The sequence below is a fragment of the Xenopus laevis genome, chromosome 5L (genome assembly GCF_017654675.1).
Source record: "Xenopus laevis strain J_2021 chromosome 5L, Xenopus_laevis_v10.1, whole genome shotgun sequence".
Lineage (NCBI taxonomy): Eukaryota > Metazoa > Chordata > Amphibia > Anura > Pipidae > Xenopus > Xenopus laevis.
The window spans coordinates 135,531,496-135,546,064 of NC_054379.1; the positions used below are offsets into that span (position 1 = coordinate 135,531,496).

Consider the following 14,569-nt stretch of genomic DNA (forward strand, 5'->3'; position numbering starts at 1 on the left):
CAGCTTGTTTATATGAACGATAGTAGTGTTTCTGAAGCAAACAGACCAGTTTTACCAGTGCAGGGCAACACTACATGATATTTTCATTACTTTAAAACACTTGGTTTTACTGTTCCTTTAAGTCTGAGGAGACAGTCATGGCAGTTTGTCTGCACTATTTACAGTTTGTGGGACTCTACATGCCACATATTTTGTTAATCCTATGAATATACTGTAGGATATCACATTTTTCAGAAGACCACTGACATTCGTATTTAAGGCGTCTTATTTTTGTATCAAGGAACATGTGAGCGATAAGATTCTGTAAAATATAAGCTTTTTGCATTAAATCAACAAACAAACCAGCAAACCAATATTGGTTGTTTAGAGTAGAAAATATATTTATCCAATCTTAATTTGTCACAATGTATTTCCAAATATAAATGGCATATTCAGGGATAAACTTACTGTTGGCAGTATTTTTCACCTTGCAAAAAGAATGTTGACTTGTGGTGCTATGCTTTGAAATTCTTTCCCCAGGAAATTAATGTTGAAAACTTACGTCACAGTTGGTAACTACGTTTATGCTAAATTGGTTGGCAGTTAAAGAGTTAATATCTATCTGAGCATAATTTACACACTAAATAAAAGAATTATAACACATTAAAAAAAAAAAATAATAAATTATACTGCTGGGAATAAATAAAAACAAAAGTCTGGATTTGTGGCACAATTTAATGGCCTGTATGATGTCCAGCTACATCTGTAGGTGCTTATTTATTTTGGAGCACTGGGGACTAGGCACCCTGGATATTTTCTTTTTCTGCGCAGGCAGTCCCTTGTGTACACCTTCTAGGAATCCAACCCCGTGTAAAAATAAATACACCTGCAGTCAAATGTGCCATTAGACTTATGGAGCATTCTTGTCTAGCAAAGTGCAAGCAAGTTGCCAGGGGAATAGAATGGAATATAAAGAAAGCCAAAACATTGGAAACACCTCCCTTATATTTAATTGATCCTGCAATTGCAAATACAACCTAACAGGGTAGAAATGTCAGTGTTTAGGGACTCAGGGTAGAGCACATTCCTTTTGTGGTGCCACTGGATATTCAGTAATTGCAACCAGTGACGTAACTAGAGAGCAAGCCATCCTTTTCTGTTTGTGTAACAGAGAATGCAAGTAGAGTTAAAAGCCGGACTTTAACAAAAAGTCGTCTTTTTTGATCTACTGCACGTGTTAGGCTCTGGATTCTGAATAAACAAGAAGGGAAGAAGAGGGCTGCTCACTTGCTAGGGCCTAGGCTGGTGCAGATTTCTGCCCTAACATTTGACACCCCCATCAATTGGAGGTTTCATTCTCCTTTAAAATTAGGGCATGTCAATTTGAGGATTCACTTTATCTATAAACATACTGTATGTAGGCATTTAATAAAAAACAAAAGACTATCAACAAGTGATATGCAGTTTATTATATAGAAAAGGTGTTCTGCAGTGTGGGAGATGAGAAAGCTTTGGTACTCACTGGGTGGCACCCTGGGCAGTTCAGGAAGTTCAAAAATTATTTAGGAAGTTACCCAGTATAGATATACTATGAACCAAGGAGGGATTGGAAGCTCAGAAACCTGTGTTTGCTCTATTTCCTTTCATGAAATCACAGAAAGTCACCATTTTAGGTGACACTGGAAGAATAATGAGATTGCTAGTAGTACGGATCACTGGGTTCTGGCAGTTCCATAGTTTGCATGAGAAGAGGTTTACCGGCAGGCACTGGACAATGTCTTCCTTTATAATAAACCAGAATTCCTCCAACTATTGTTGCTTCGACTTCTCCCCACAGCTGAAAACCCAGGTATGGTGTGAGCTGTCAATGCATTGAAATATGTTATTATAAACCTTTATTAATATAGCCAACATGATAATTAACAACTTAGCATATTGTAACAGTGCAGCCTGTGCAAATTATTCACTAGATTGGGATGCAATAACCACTCTCCTATTTTATACATCCAAATACAATCTTAAAATTTCTACCAAGCGACTGGTCATGTGATGTGACATATCACTTGAAAATGCAGCACTGTGCAATGAGATTAATTAGCATCCATGTAATTTCAAACAGATGCTGATTGCCATGTTTGCTCATATTGGCATTCATCATGCAGCTTCCTTCTTATGTTTCTGTTTCGTATTGTGTTGTACAATATGCAATTTTCTATAGCAACTGGTGCTAGTATTGATCTAGTCGCAAACTGTGTATTATATATTACCTTATTCTTGTGATGAAGGCTTTTCTCCTGCACCTGTAAAAAGAAATACAAATGTATCCTCGTCCATAATTAAAATAACCACTGTAAACTTTATGCAACCAATAGAAATCCTGTCAATCTTTATCTAGTTATAACCTCTAAAAGGTTTCTTGCCCGTGTGTCCTGTATTGGTTTATACATATTTTCCGAACATATTGGGGAGCTTTGTGCCATCATAGGAAATGTTAATATTGTGATAAAGCTATAAAGGACAATAAGAACTGATTCACTAGGGGGTGCCAATATGTATTCACACTTAAGGAGAAATGTAATTAAAAATTTAAATTGATGTTTAAAATGGCGTTTTAGCAAATGTTTAACTCTGCTCACAATTTTAAAATCATTTACTGGCAAATATTAGATCACTAAGCAAAGGTTAGTGTTAATACCTGCTCTATTGTTAAATATTTTGTCGCAAAATACGCTTTGGGATTGTGAAATTTTTATTACATATACTGCAGATGTTCTCAAGAGCCATTTGGCCACAAACTTTGCGAAGAAGTCGCAATGTTCAAAACGTTCACAATGGTCTTTGCAAACGTTTTTTGCGCTAACGAAACATATTACATTCCCCCATTAGACACTTGAATGTTCAATATAGCACATGCACTAGTCTAAGTCTATTGAGGGAAAACTGGCAAAGGAAATACATGTAGTGGAGCAGCACCGAGTGCATTCTTTCCTTAAAGGAGCACCACCAACCTGGAAAAAAACTAGCAGTTTAATTGGCCTGTCCTTGCCTTTTCCTTTAAAGCAAGAACATTGCCGACTACAACAAATATCAACATATTCAGGGGAGGCATTAGCCTAACCATTATCTTTTTGTATTAACATTTGAAACGCAAACTTTGTTATGCTAATTCACTGTATAAGAAATAAACACTTAAACAGCAATATCTAAAATGTCAAGATTTTACAGTTAAGTTATAGAATTATAGATCCAATATATGTAAAACAATTTACATCTTAACTTTTGTTTGCTGTAGTGGTGATAGGTATTTTTAGTACTGAGCTTCATTCTAATTTATTCTTTATTTATCATTCATGAATTATCAAAGTAAGGGACAGCAATCTAAGTCCACTAACAGAAGGTGGTTTTTTGCAGTAATTACACTATAACAAGATGATCCCTCTTAGCTTAGTCACCAATGCTATGTTTCTCCCAGCTATCTGCTTCTCTTTACTTTGTTCATTTGCATTTAAATTCTTATAATTTGCATAAGCTATCCTTCTGAAACTGATGTGTGCCTCCCAAAAATGAGAGATCTGCAGATTACAAAAAGCATACCCAGTACCAGATCCCAGACTGAGATTTATACAGCGCTTCACCAAACAAACAGATCTTTGTGAGGATGGACAGCTCTGAGGCCGATTTAGAGCTTCATTTTCCGAAGTGGCCCGAAGCTGCCTCACCAGGAAACTTCCGGCGACTTCGGAAAGCTGAAGTTCTAGCTGGCAGGAAGGCATTTTGGGGAGATTAGTCGCCCGAATAAGAGGCGATTTGTTGCTGGGTGACTAATCTCTCCAAGTAGCCACATGTGCAAGCACCCTTACAGAGCTTCTGTTTTTAGCTGGGGTCAGTGACGCCCATTTGAAAGCTGGAAAGAATCAGAAGAAAAAGTAAGATCATTAAAAAACTATAAAAAGAACAAATAAAGAAGATCATTTGAAAAGTTGATAAGCATTGGCCATTCTATAACAAGTTAAAAGTTAACTTGAAGAAGAACTACCCCTTTCATTTTGACACCCGTGTTTGTTTTTGTGTGTGAATTTGTGAATATCATGTTTCAACACTTTTTCAACAAATTAAAATCGAAATAAATAAATAATTCACTTATAAGCAAATGTGTATATAAGTTGTACACTTCTTGTATACGATATACAGTACCGCAAACAGCATGATTTTACTCACAGTAACAGAAACAACCTTTAAAAGTCAATGTTTGGGTGGGTCATTTGCTTCCAGTCTCTTTACCTGATATTCTTTGTCAGGATCCCAAATAACCAAATCAGCATCATACCCTGGTTTAATGGTCCCTTTTCTCCCATCCAGACTACACAGCTTGGCTGGGTTACTGCTCAGGAAGCGAGGTATATCCAACAAGCTGAAGCCACGAGTTCTTGCAGAGCTCCAGAAAAGAGATAATCCTATGAACAAAAGACTGGAAACTTAAAATTTCTCTCAAAAGGGGATAGCAGCTCCAGCTGAAGGTTTCATCCCAATGTCTAAATGTAGACAGAGAATGTAGACAGAGAATATACAGTACATATGTGGGTAGAAATATACATATCTGGGTGGGTGTAAACCTGTACAACTTGCTGAAGGTTGTCTTGTGACCACCCTAAGTTATAATGAAAAGTATACCCACAGGACTGCATATTTATACTGTATCTCTTTGCATATGACACAAGGCCATATATAATACCAATCCATGTTCACCCTTAATTTCTGCCATTTCAGATCATAACCCCAACAACCTATAACCTTAGGAACCCTCTCTTAGGCAGAAAAATAAAATCAGCTAATAAACTTTCCCCCATATTCATTTAACCCTAAATTTATCAGCAACCCCCTTGAAGCCTCCTTTGTCTCTGCTGATTTTCTGGTTGTGATCTCTGCCATGTTGATTGACTCTGCCTCTGCCTTTATTCTGTTAACCACTTGTTATTTGCCTTACCACTTGGCCAGACTGTTGAATTAACTATTTATTGTTGTTACCCAGAACATGGACTCCAGTCTGCTAGGCTCAGCCCACTGTCCCTAACAGAATCACCAAGGAAAACAAATCGTCTGTCTGTTGGTAAAGTAACCACTTCTTATATTATTGCAGGAGAACTAACACTAAGGGGCACATTTACTTAGGGTCGAATATCGAGGGTTAATTAACCCTCGATATTCAACTGTGGAAGTTAAATCCTTCGACTTCGAATATCGAAGTCGAAGGATTTACCGCAATATCATTTTCCTTCGATCAGAAATTTGTTAGAAAGCCTACAGGGACTTTCCCCATAGGCTAACATTAATGTTCGGTAGGTTTTAGTTTGCGATTAGGGGTTCGAAGTTTTTTTTATATAGAGAGTACTTCGACTATCAAATGGTTGAATAGTCAAACGATTTTTAGTTTGAATCGTTTGATTCTAAGTCATAGTCGAAGGTCGAAGTAGCCAATTCGATGGTTGAAGTAGCCAAAAAAAAACGTTCGAAGTATTTTTTCTTCTATTCCTTCACTCGAGCTAAGTAAATGTGCCCCTTAATAAAGGAGTAGGGTAGAACAGCTTGATAATTTTATTATGACCCCTAAGCTTAGCTTTTCAACAGAGCACAATGAGCATGTGCGTGTCATTAACACTCCTATCAAAATCCACGATTGTGATCTCTTGTGCAAGGCCTGGATCATTACTGTTACAAAGGTGCTGAACATTTAGCCTGGTATATTAATTCATTATATAAAACACCATATTTCCACCCATATTTGTTTTTACAGTTTATTCCTGCCATCAGTTTTGTGCCTACAGTTCCATGATCAGCTCCTGTATATTCTGCCCTGGCCTCTGGGCCTGAGGACAAAACCACCCAGGTCACTGAGCCTGTATATAAAACCACCCTGGCCACCACTTCATGCTGTTGATTCTGGTAGTTCTGTTGCTCCAAAGTCTGCTAGCCAAGCTGCTGCTATCTGTGGTGGTCCTCCACCTGTTTCTGCTGTCTGTAGCGAGGCACCTTATGCTGCTGTCTTTGTTGGTCCTCCTGAGGTTACTGTCTATGGTGGTCAACCTTTTGCTGACTCTTTTGATTCTCCTGCTGCTTACTATGATGGGAAAAAATGCAAATGATTCCCTACCAGGTCAGAAACTGACCTATTTGGCAAGGGGCTGTCCAGAGAAATTTGATGCCATTTGGTGCCCCTGTGCCCCAGACAGAATGTCTCATTGTATCTCTTCTGTAATGTAAGATGCTAATTTCTGATCCTCTGTCTCACTTCTCTTTCTTTTCTTCTTCTTTAACTTTCATGCTATTGTATTTTGTTTAATGCAAAGTTTAAAAACAAAACTTACAACAAAAAAATCTACAATATTTGGCACTTACCAAGCTGCAGTGAGCAAATACCCCCCCAAGCATTAAGGAAATCTCCATCCTGCAAGAGCTTGAGCTCAGGTGTACAAGGAGAATGATCAGATACAACCATGTCAATATGACCCTGCAAGAGGGCGTTCCAGAGTGCCTCCTACACAATGGGAATGAAGACAAAAAGAAACATAATACATTAAAGATGTCGATTTACAGACCAGTTGTACATTCAGAATATCACTGTCCAAAATGTCATATTAAAAATTCATCTAGAATTGAACAACCCCGTTAACAGGCCCTTTGCTGCGGCTAGTGCTGTGTTCTCCAGTGCTTTTTCCAACTGACCATATTCTGTAAGAAGAATGTTTGTTATTTAATACCTAAAAACTCAGATAGAATTATAGACTCAGAAGAGAAAAAAGAGCTACTATGGGGTGCTTATTTATTTTCTAACAGTGTAAAATGAGAAAATATGAATGAATATATTCATGGTTAACATATATTAAGCACTTTGTATACAAATTAATTTGTTTGCCCAGAGACACTCTACCTTGTTGCTCTGTTCCCTAACAGGGGGACAGCACTTGAAGTATGTGGCCCCAGGGGGGATTTTCTCTGCACTCAGTGTTAAGTAGTGATGGGTAGTTTCTACAGAGAGAGGTGCCCCAGCTTTTTTGGCCTTTCTGATGATTGGGAGAGCCATTGCTGATGAGAGGTGCACGATGTGACAGCGAACTCTAAGATTGGATCAAGAAAGTGATCATTGTTATAGTTTTCATGACAGCATAATGAAACCTCAGATTTCCTACATGTACAGCTTATATACATACCTCACACTCATTGTATTCAATGGAAGACATTTGTACTTACTTGTACTTTAGGCATAGATTGGCCACAGCTTCCACTGCTGCAATTTCCATGCAAGGGGGGCGTGAGGCAAGGAATGTTTCATATAGCATAGGGTCTGTAAGGTATACATAATGTTTTAGTTAGACATAGGTGTTTATATAACTCCCTATAAAAGATTATATGCAAGGGATGGCTTCAAGATCTTAGCAAAGAAAACTACATGCTAAGACGGACCCTGTTCTGCAAATTATTTGGGGTAATGGGGGGCAAAAAGGAACAGCTAAGAACTGTCTAAGCCAGGTGTAAGTTGTCATACATATAAAGTGGTGTAACTACAATACAGCGAACCCCACAAAGGCAGAGAAGCATTTGCCCCAAAATTTGTTTTGCTTGGGGACAATCCATGATAAGACTGATTATTTGCTATATAGAGCAATGTATCATTAATGGGGTGGTTTGCCTTTAAGTTAACAGTTATAGGAAGGCCAATTCTAAGCAACTTTTCAATTGGTCGTCATTATTTATTTTTTAGAGTTATTTAATTATTTGCCTCTTTCCAGCTTTCAAATGGGGGTCATTGAGCCCATCTATAAAATGTTCTGTAAAGCTACAAATGTATTGTTATTGCTACTTTATTACTCATCTTTCTATTCAGGCCCTCTCCTATCTATTCCAGTCTCTCATTCAAATCAAAACATGGTTGCTGGGGTAATATGGACCCTAGCAACTAGATTGCTGATATTGTCTCAGAATATCACTCTTTACCTCTATCATACTCTTATAACACTCTCTACCTCTATCATACTAACAGTTAACTTAATGGTGAACAACCCCTTTAACATGAAAATGCTATATTGGAGATTTGTTGATACATAGGAATTTGCAAAATAAAAATGCAGAGGGCAAAACAGCAGCAAATTAATAAGGCGGAAAAAAAATTCTTATCACTGATCAGCATCATCAACACTAGCTTCCTTGAGGTGTATACCTAGAATCTATATAAGAAATGCATGATAGTAGCCTGCCCTTTGCTGGTCCCTGTATTTGTATATATACACAGGTATGGGATCCGTTATCCAGAAACCCGCATTACGGGAAGTCAACATTTTTAAAAATGATTTTTTTTTTTTGGTAGTACCGCAGATATTAGTCTATTGTTAATCAAGCAGTTTTTTTTACCACTTGTAATCCATATTAAACATTAAACTTTGCTTTTAGGCACAAATAATCATAATAAAAAGGTCAATGTTTTCCCAGGTCCATACCTGGGAAAACATTGCCCTATACTGACCAATTAGATCTTTGCTCCCAAACAACAGACCAGCAAATTCTAAATGCTGATTGGCTGCTATGGAATATTGGACCATTAACAAACTTTACACCTTTCTTTACATTATCCCCAGTGTGTCCATATATACTGTACATGATTTTCCTCACCTCCATTGGTTGGTGCTCTTGATGGCTCATCAAATTCAGCATGAAACTGTTAAATAAAAAGACAGTGTTAACTTCCGTTATTATTATTATTATTATTTTTAATATCTTACACCTTGGGGCACATTTACTATTGGTCGAATATCAAGGGTTAATTAACCCTCGATATTCGAACCTCGAAGTTAAATCCTTCGACTTCGAATATCGAAGTTGAAGGATTTACCGCAATTCATTTGATCAAACGATCGAAGGAAAAATCCTTTGAATCTAACGCTTTGAAGGATTTTAATTCATCGATCGAACGAATTTCCTTCGATCCCAAATTGCTAGGAAAGCCTATGGGGACCTTTCCCATAGGCTAACATTGTATCTCAGTAGGTTTTGGGTGGCGAAGTAGGTGGTCGAAGTTTTTTTTAAAGAGACAGTACTTCGACTATCGAATGGTCGAATAGTCGAACGATTTTTAGTTCGAATTGTTGGATTCAAAGTCAAAGTCATAGTCGAAGGTGGAAGTAGCCAATTCGATGGTCGAAGTAGCCAAAAAAAACTTCGAAATTCAAAGTTTTTTTTATTCTAATCCTTCACTCGAGCTTAGTAAATGTGCCCCCTTGTGTGTATATCAATAGGAGGGTGACTGCCAGTGAATTTATCTGCAAAAGTTTATCAGGTAAATTTTCTGACATTATGCAATAAGTCAATTACGTGCCTTATTGTTAATTTGTGTTTTAGTTTTTACATTATGAGTGGAATCGTGCTTTGGTTTGGAATTTGGCAAAATCCTAAAATTTTTTTGAAAATTTGGCCGAATACTAACCATTCAGATGAACCAAATGTGAACGTTTAAATTCATGTGATTTTAAAGCTGTTCACAAGTAATGCAAATATTGAATTTGTTTAAATTGAAACTACAACATAGAATAGAATCTGGCTCATAGTGTCAGAAAAGCATGATCAGAATTATTGTTGTGTGATTTCCACAACTGATGGAGAAAATGAATGATGAAATAACAGCTGCTAATCAACATTGAAGGAAATGAGGACATTGTAATACAAACAGAGGAAAGAAGTTATTTAATGAGGCTGGTGTCTGTATGATAAAGCAGGGCTATGATGCAGAAATGAAAGCTGGAAGATGAAAGGTGGATAGTATAATCATCTGACTGCTCGGAGCCAACAAAGTGATTTCCATTGTTATCAGTATGGAATCCTGATTAAACAGATTGTGCAGATTGTGATGGGATTCTTTTATACTAAGGCTAAGGGCACACTAGGCGATAGCGCCGCGATTTGAGAAGTCGCCTGCAGCATGGCACACGCGGTGCTTCGTATTCCGAAGTCGCCCGGAATACCAAGTGCCGCGTGTGCCATGCCGCAGGCGACTTTTCATTATAGCCGGCACAAGACAGGGGGAAGGCGTTCGGGGAAATTAGTCGCCCCAAAGAAGAGGCGATTAGTCTAATGTAAATAATGCTCTATCTGCCCTGCTGTACAAAGTTCTAATGTAGCCAAATGAGGGTAACAGAAGCTTTTTTCTCTTTATGGTGATAAACCACAAGTGCACTTCACTTTCCTTCTTAGGCTAAGGCCACACTAGGCGATAGCGCGGCGATTTGACTCGCGGCGACTTTTCGCCGCGACTTTTAATCCGCAATCGCTGGGGAAACTTTGGCGCTGGCGTCTATGGGGAATCGCGACAAATCGCCAGCGTAAAAACACACGCGGCGATCTTTTTTCTATTGTCGCTCGAAATCGCCTAGCGAGGCGATTTCGAGCGACAATAGAAAAAAGATCGCCGCGTGTGTTTTTACGCTCGCGATTCCCCATAGACGCCAGCGCAAAAGTTTCCACAGCAATTGCGGCTTAAAAGTCGCGGCGAAAAGTCGCCGCGAGTCAAATCGCCGCGCTATCGCCTAGTGTGGCCTTAGCCTAAGAAGGAAAGTGAAGTGCACTTTTGGTTTATCACCATAAAGAGAAAAAAGCTTCTGTTACCCTCATTTGGCTACATTAGAACTTTGTACAGCAGGGCAGATAGAGCATTATTTACATTAGACTAATCGCCTCTTCTTTGGGGCGACTAATTTCCCCGAACGCCTTCCCCCTGTCTTGTGCCGGCTATAATGAAAAGTCGCCTGCGGCATGGCACACGCGGCACTTGGTATTCCGGGCGACTTCGGAATACGAAGCACCGCGTGTGCCATGCTGCAGGCGACTTCTCATTATAGCCGGCGCTAGACAGGGCGAAGGAGTTTGGGAAGATTAGTCGCCCCAAAGAACAGGCGATTAGTCACCAGATGACTAAATCTCCTCGAATCGCCAGGTGTGCCCTTAGCCTAGGGCAGAGACACATGCTGCAATTCAAGGAGATTAGTTTTAGTCCACACCACGCGATTCGGGGAGATTTAGCGCCCTGGTGACTAATCGCCTCTTCTTTGAGGCGACTAATCTCCCCAAACTGCTTCCTCTTCTCCTGTGACGGCTGTAATGAGAGTCGCCTGCGTTATGACACGCGTGCTTCGTTTTCCGAAGTTGCCTCACGAGGAAACTTCGAGGAACTTCGGAAAACGAAGTGCCGCATGTGTCATAAGGCAGGCGACTCAAATTACAGCCGGCTCAGGAGAAGAGGAAGGGGTTCGGGGAGATTAGTCGCCTCAAAGAAGAGGCAATTAGTCGCCAGGCGCTAAATCTCCCCAAATCGCCTGGTGTGGACTAAGCCTTAGTCGCCCAGTGACAAATCTCCTCTTCTTCGGGCGACTAATCTCCCCAAACTGCCTTCCCGCCGGCTAGAATGTAGGGATGGCATTAGGAGAGCTTTCTTTTCCGGAGTCGCCCGAAGTTTCCTTGTGAGGCAACTTCGGGCAACTTCGGAAAACGAAGCCATTCTGCTGGCGATTTTCATTCTAGCCGGCAGGAAAGCAGGGGAGGCAGTTTGGTAAGATTAGTCCCCCCGAAGAAGAGGAGATTTGTCGCTGGACAACTAATCTCCCCAAATTGCAGCGTGTCTCTGCCCTAAGGGTAGAACTCCACAAAACGCACGCGACAAGTCGGATGAAGATGCAGGCATCAAGATTCTAATTGGACTGAATGGCAGAATTCTGCCATATAAACCCCTGAAAGAATTCTGCCATATAAACCCCTGAAAGAATTCTGCCACATAAACCCCTGAAATTATTCTGCCATACAGACCCCTGAGAGTATTCTCAGGGTAATGGTAATATTAGTTGTCTTTTTCTCTCTCTCTAAAATAAATATATATTATTGCTTGCATAAATGTAAGGCAATACCTTTTTGGATATTTAGTTTTTGGAAGACTTCATATTCAGTTTGCTTTTTTATATTCCTGAAGGAGTTTTTATTTTTATTTTTTCTATTTTTATAAAGTGTTAATAAAAAAGCACAGATATTGCCTAATCTGCTGGTACAAGTACATGGTATTCCTTTCTAGACTGGGACATTGGTTCATGCCAAAAGCAGAGTCAGACACAGTCAATATTTTAAAGGTTAAAGGGTGATTAGTACATGCTGTTATTTGCTTTATCTAGCTCCATTAAAAAGATATAGAACCTATTTTGAAATTTGTTCTCTGTAATGTTCAGGAACCCAATATTCTTGGCATGGCCCTCTGTTTTTCTCCTTTAAATTAACTTTTAGTATGATGTAGAGAATGATATTTTGAGACAAGGGTTTTCATTTTTTATTACTTGTGGCTTGAGTAATTTAGCTTTTTATTCAGCAGCTCTCCAGTTTGTAATTTCAGCAATCAGGTTGTTAGGGTCCAAATTACAATAGAAACCATGCATTGATTTGAATAAGAGACTGTAATATTAATAAGACAGGGCCTGAATAGAAAGATGAGTAACAATAACAACGTATTTGTAGCTTTATAGAGCGTTTGTTTTTTAGATGGGGTCATTGATCCTCATTTCAAAGCTGGAAAGAGTCAGAAGAAAAAAGATAATATTTAAAAAACTATAAAGAAGAAAATAGGAAGGCCAATTGAAATGTTGCTTAGAATTAGCCATTCTATAGCATACTAAAGGTTAACTCAGAGATGATCTGCCACTTTAAGCTTATTTTGTGGCTACAGCCCTAAGTTTAGACCAACTTGCTATGAAGCTACTTCCAGTTTACTATAGTGGTGTGTTCAGCAGCTCAAATTCTTAGAGTGTGTTGGGCTAGTAATATGGGCTACTCCAACACTAGATATATGGCGATTTGAAACAAAACACTTTCTCAAGGATATCAATTTCTTGACCACACTTTTCTCAGAACAGTACGAATCCCCCACTGAGTAATCCCCACAATGTAGTTCCCCATATCTCACAGGAATACAGGGAGACTAGCATCAAGAAAATTCTTCAGAGGCACGCCTTAAATGCCACTCACCAGAAGAACACTGTTGGTTCCCTGCAGCTCTGACATTGCTGAATGCAGATCCATAAGGCTAACGTGAGGGAACTCAGGCACTCCACTGGATATGAGAAAACACTTAAATCCAGCTACACCAGCATGCAACATTGGCACCAGCTCCAGCTGTTGATCAAGTAAACACAAGTACAATAACATATAACTTCAGTAAGATATGATTATTAAAACATTACATATTTAGAACTCTCCAAAGATCACACATTGCTAATAAAAGCAATCCTACATAAGGGCAATGGTCATAAGTAAGCATAAGAATAATGTTTAAAGCATCAACAGATATAAACCGTTAATTCTGTTCTAAATAATTTTTTTCAATACACTGAAATGTTGCTTTTATCAATACAATATCAAGGATTTAAATGTTTTGTGCTTAGCCATAACAAATCTTAACCATATGATTTAGAATTCCTTCAGTTATCTCGAACAAGTCTGAAAATAAAGATTTGATTTTGCGTCCAGTTGAATCTCTATTCCCCTTTGCATTTGTAAAGATCATTTGAATAATGACCTTGTAAAGAATGGTGTTCACTAGTAGTTTGTCAGTAGAAAATAACAAATTGTATGGTGTGAGTAAAAATTCACATGCCATGTATCTAGAAGTTAAAACAGGTTATTTTAAATTATATTATTTTAAATTATATTTAATATATTATATATTTTGTATATATATACAGTATGTATATCTGCCTACAAATTTCTCTGTGACCGTCAGTGCTCCATGCAACTGTTTTCATTAGTCTGTTTCTTACCTGGTTACCAGGAATGACTCCTCCCCAAAATGCAACATCTACAAAGCACTGTCCCTTTGCAGCCTTCAGTTTGGTGTGAAAATTACTCACAGAGGTAGTTGGTGGCAGGCAGTTTCTAAAAAAATAATATGCAGAGAAATATGCCTTAATCCTTGAAGAGATTCAGTGTCCAAATAAAACATTGTAGGGTCCTTGGTTGGGCATGGACATATTTCTTTTTTAAAACTATAGGAACGTGGCTCAGGTTTTCAGACTTTTATTCAAGGTTCCCTTTTTTGGTCCAACATTTCTCCTCTAAACTTGGGGAAAGGATACAGAAACATGAAAAAGTAGTATGTTGGATGGGGTAATGTACACTTGATAAAGTGCAAGCTCATCCAAAACATGTAGTGTGGTGCATTACAAATTAATGAAAACTGCAGCATAGTTCTGCTCCTCTGGTTCCTCCATTTTTTTTAAATACTGGATAGCTTCTGGTTTGTTGTGGAGAGATCATATTTAACAATACCCTACCACTACATCACTTGTTGGGTTCCAGCTGAAGTTGGGATGAATTAGTGATATGTGGGCTGGCCATATACTCATGAGTCAGGCGGTTCGGGCAGACTTCCACACAAATTTTGTGGGTAACGGGCGGGTTCGGATTGAGCTGCTGGCTTTCGCTTTGGCGTGGGTCTCTAAATGGAGATACTGGCCGGGTTCGTGTTGGGTGCAGGTTGGGAGTGGCTTCAATTTTTGTTGACCCGCACATGTGTGAA

At 38.8% G+C, this 14,569-nt stretch overlaps 1 protein-coding gene across 2 annotated transcripts in view; it reads right to left on the reverse strand.

The window, feature by feature from the left end:
• Positions 1-1,427: 1,427 nt before the first annotated feature.
• The window catches only part of XB5950266.L (allantoinase, mitochondrial-like L homeolog), a 34,154-nt gene continuing 21,012 nt past the window's right edge, over positions 1,428-14,569 (reverse strand). For both annotated transcript variants that reach the window (XM_018261910.2, XM_018261911.2), the window contains exons 4-12: positions 13,812-13,926; positions 13,021-13,167; positions 8,641-8,686; positions 7,225-7,318; positions 6,905-7,091; positions 6,373-6,511; positions 4,261-4,433; positions 2,247-2,279; positions 1,428-1,840 (exon numbers count right to left, since the gene is read on the reverse strand). In XM_018261910.2, coding sequence (XP_018117399.1) covers positions 1,679-1,840; positions 2,247-2,279; positions 4,261-4,433; positions 6,373-6,511; positions 6,905-7,091; positions 7,225-7,318; positions 8,641-8,686; positions 13,021-13,167; positions 13,812-13,926 — 1,096 coding nt within the window. In that variant the 3' untranslated portion in view covers positions 1,428-1,678. The remainder of the gene's footprint in view (positions 1,841-2,246; positions 2,280-4,260; positions 4,434-6,372; positions 6,512-6,904; positions 7,092-7,224; positions 7,319-8,640; positions 8,687-13,020; positions 13,168-13,811; positions 13,927-14,569) is intronic.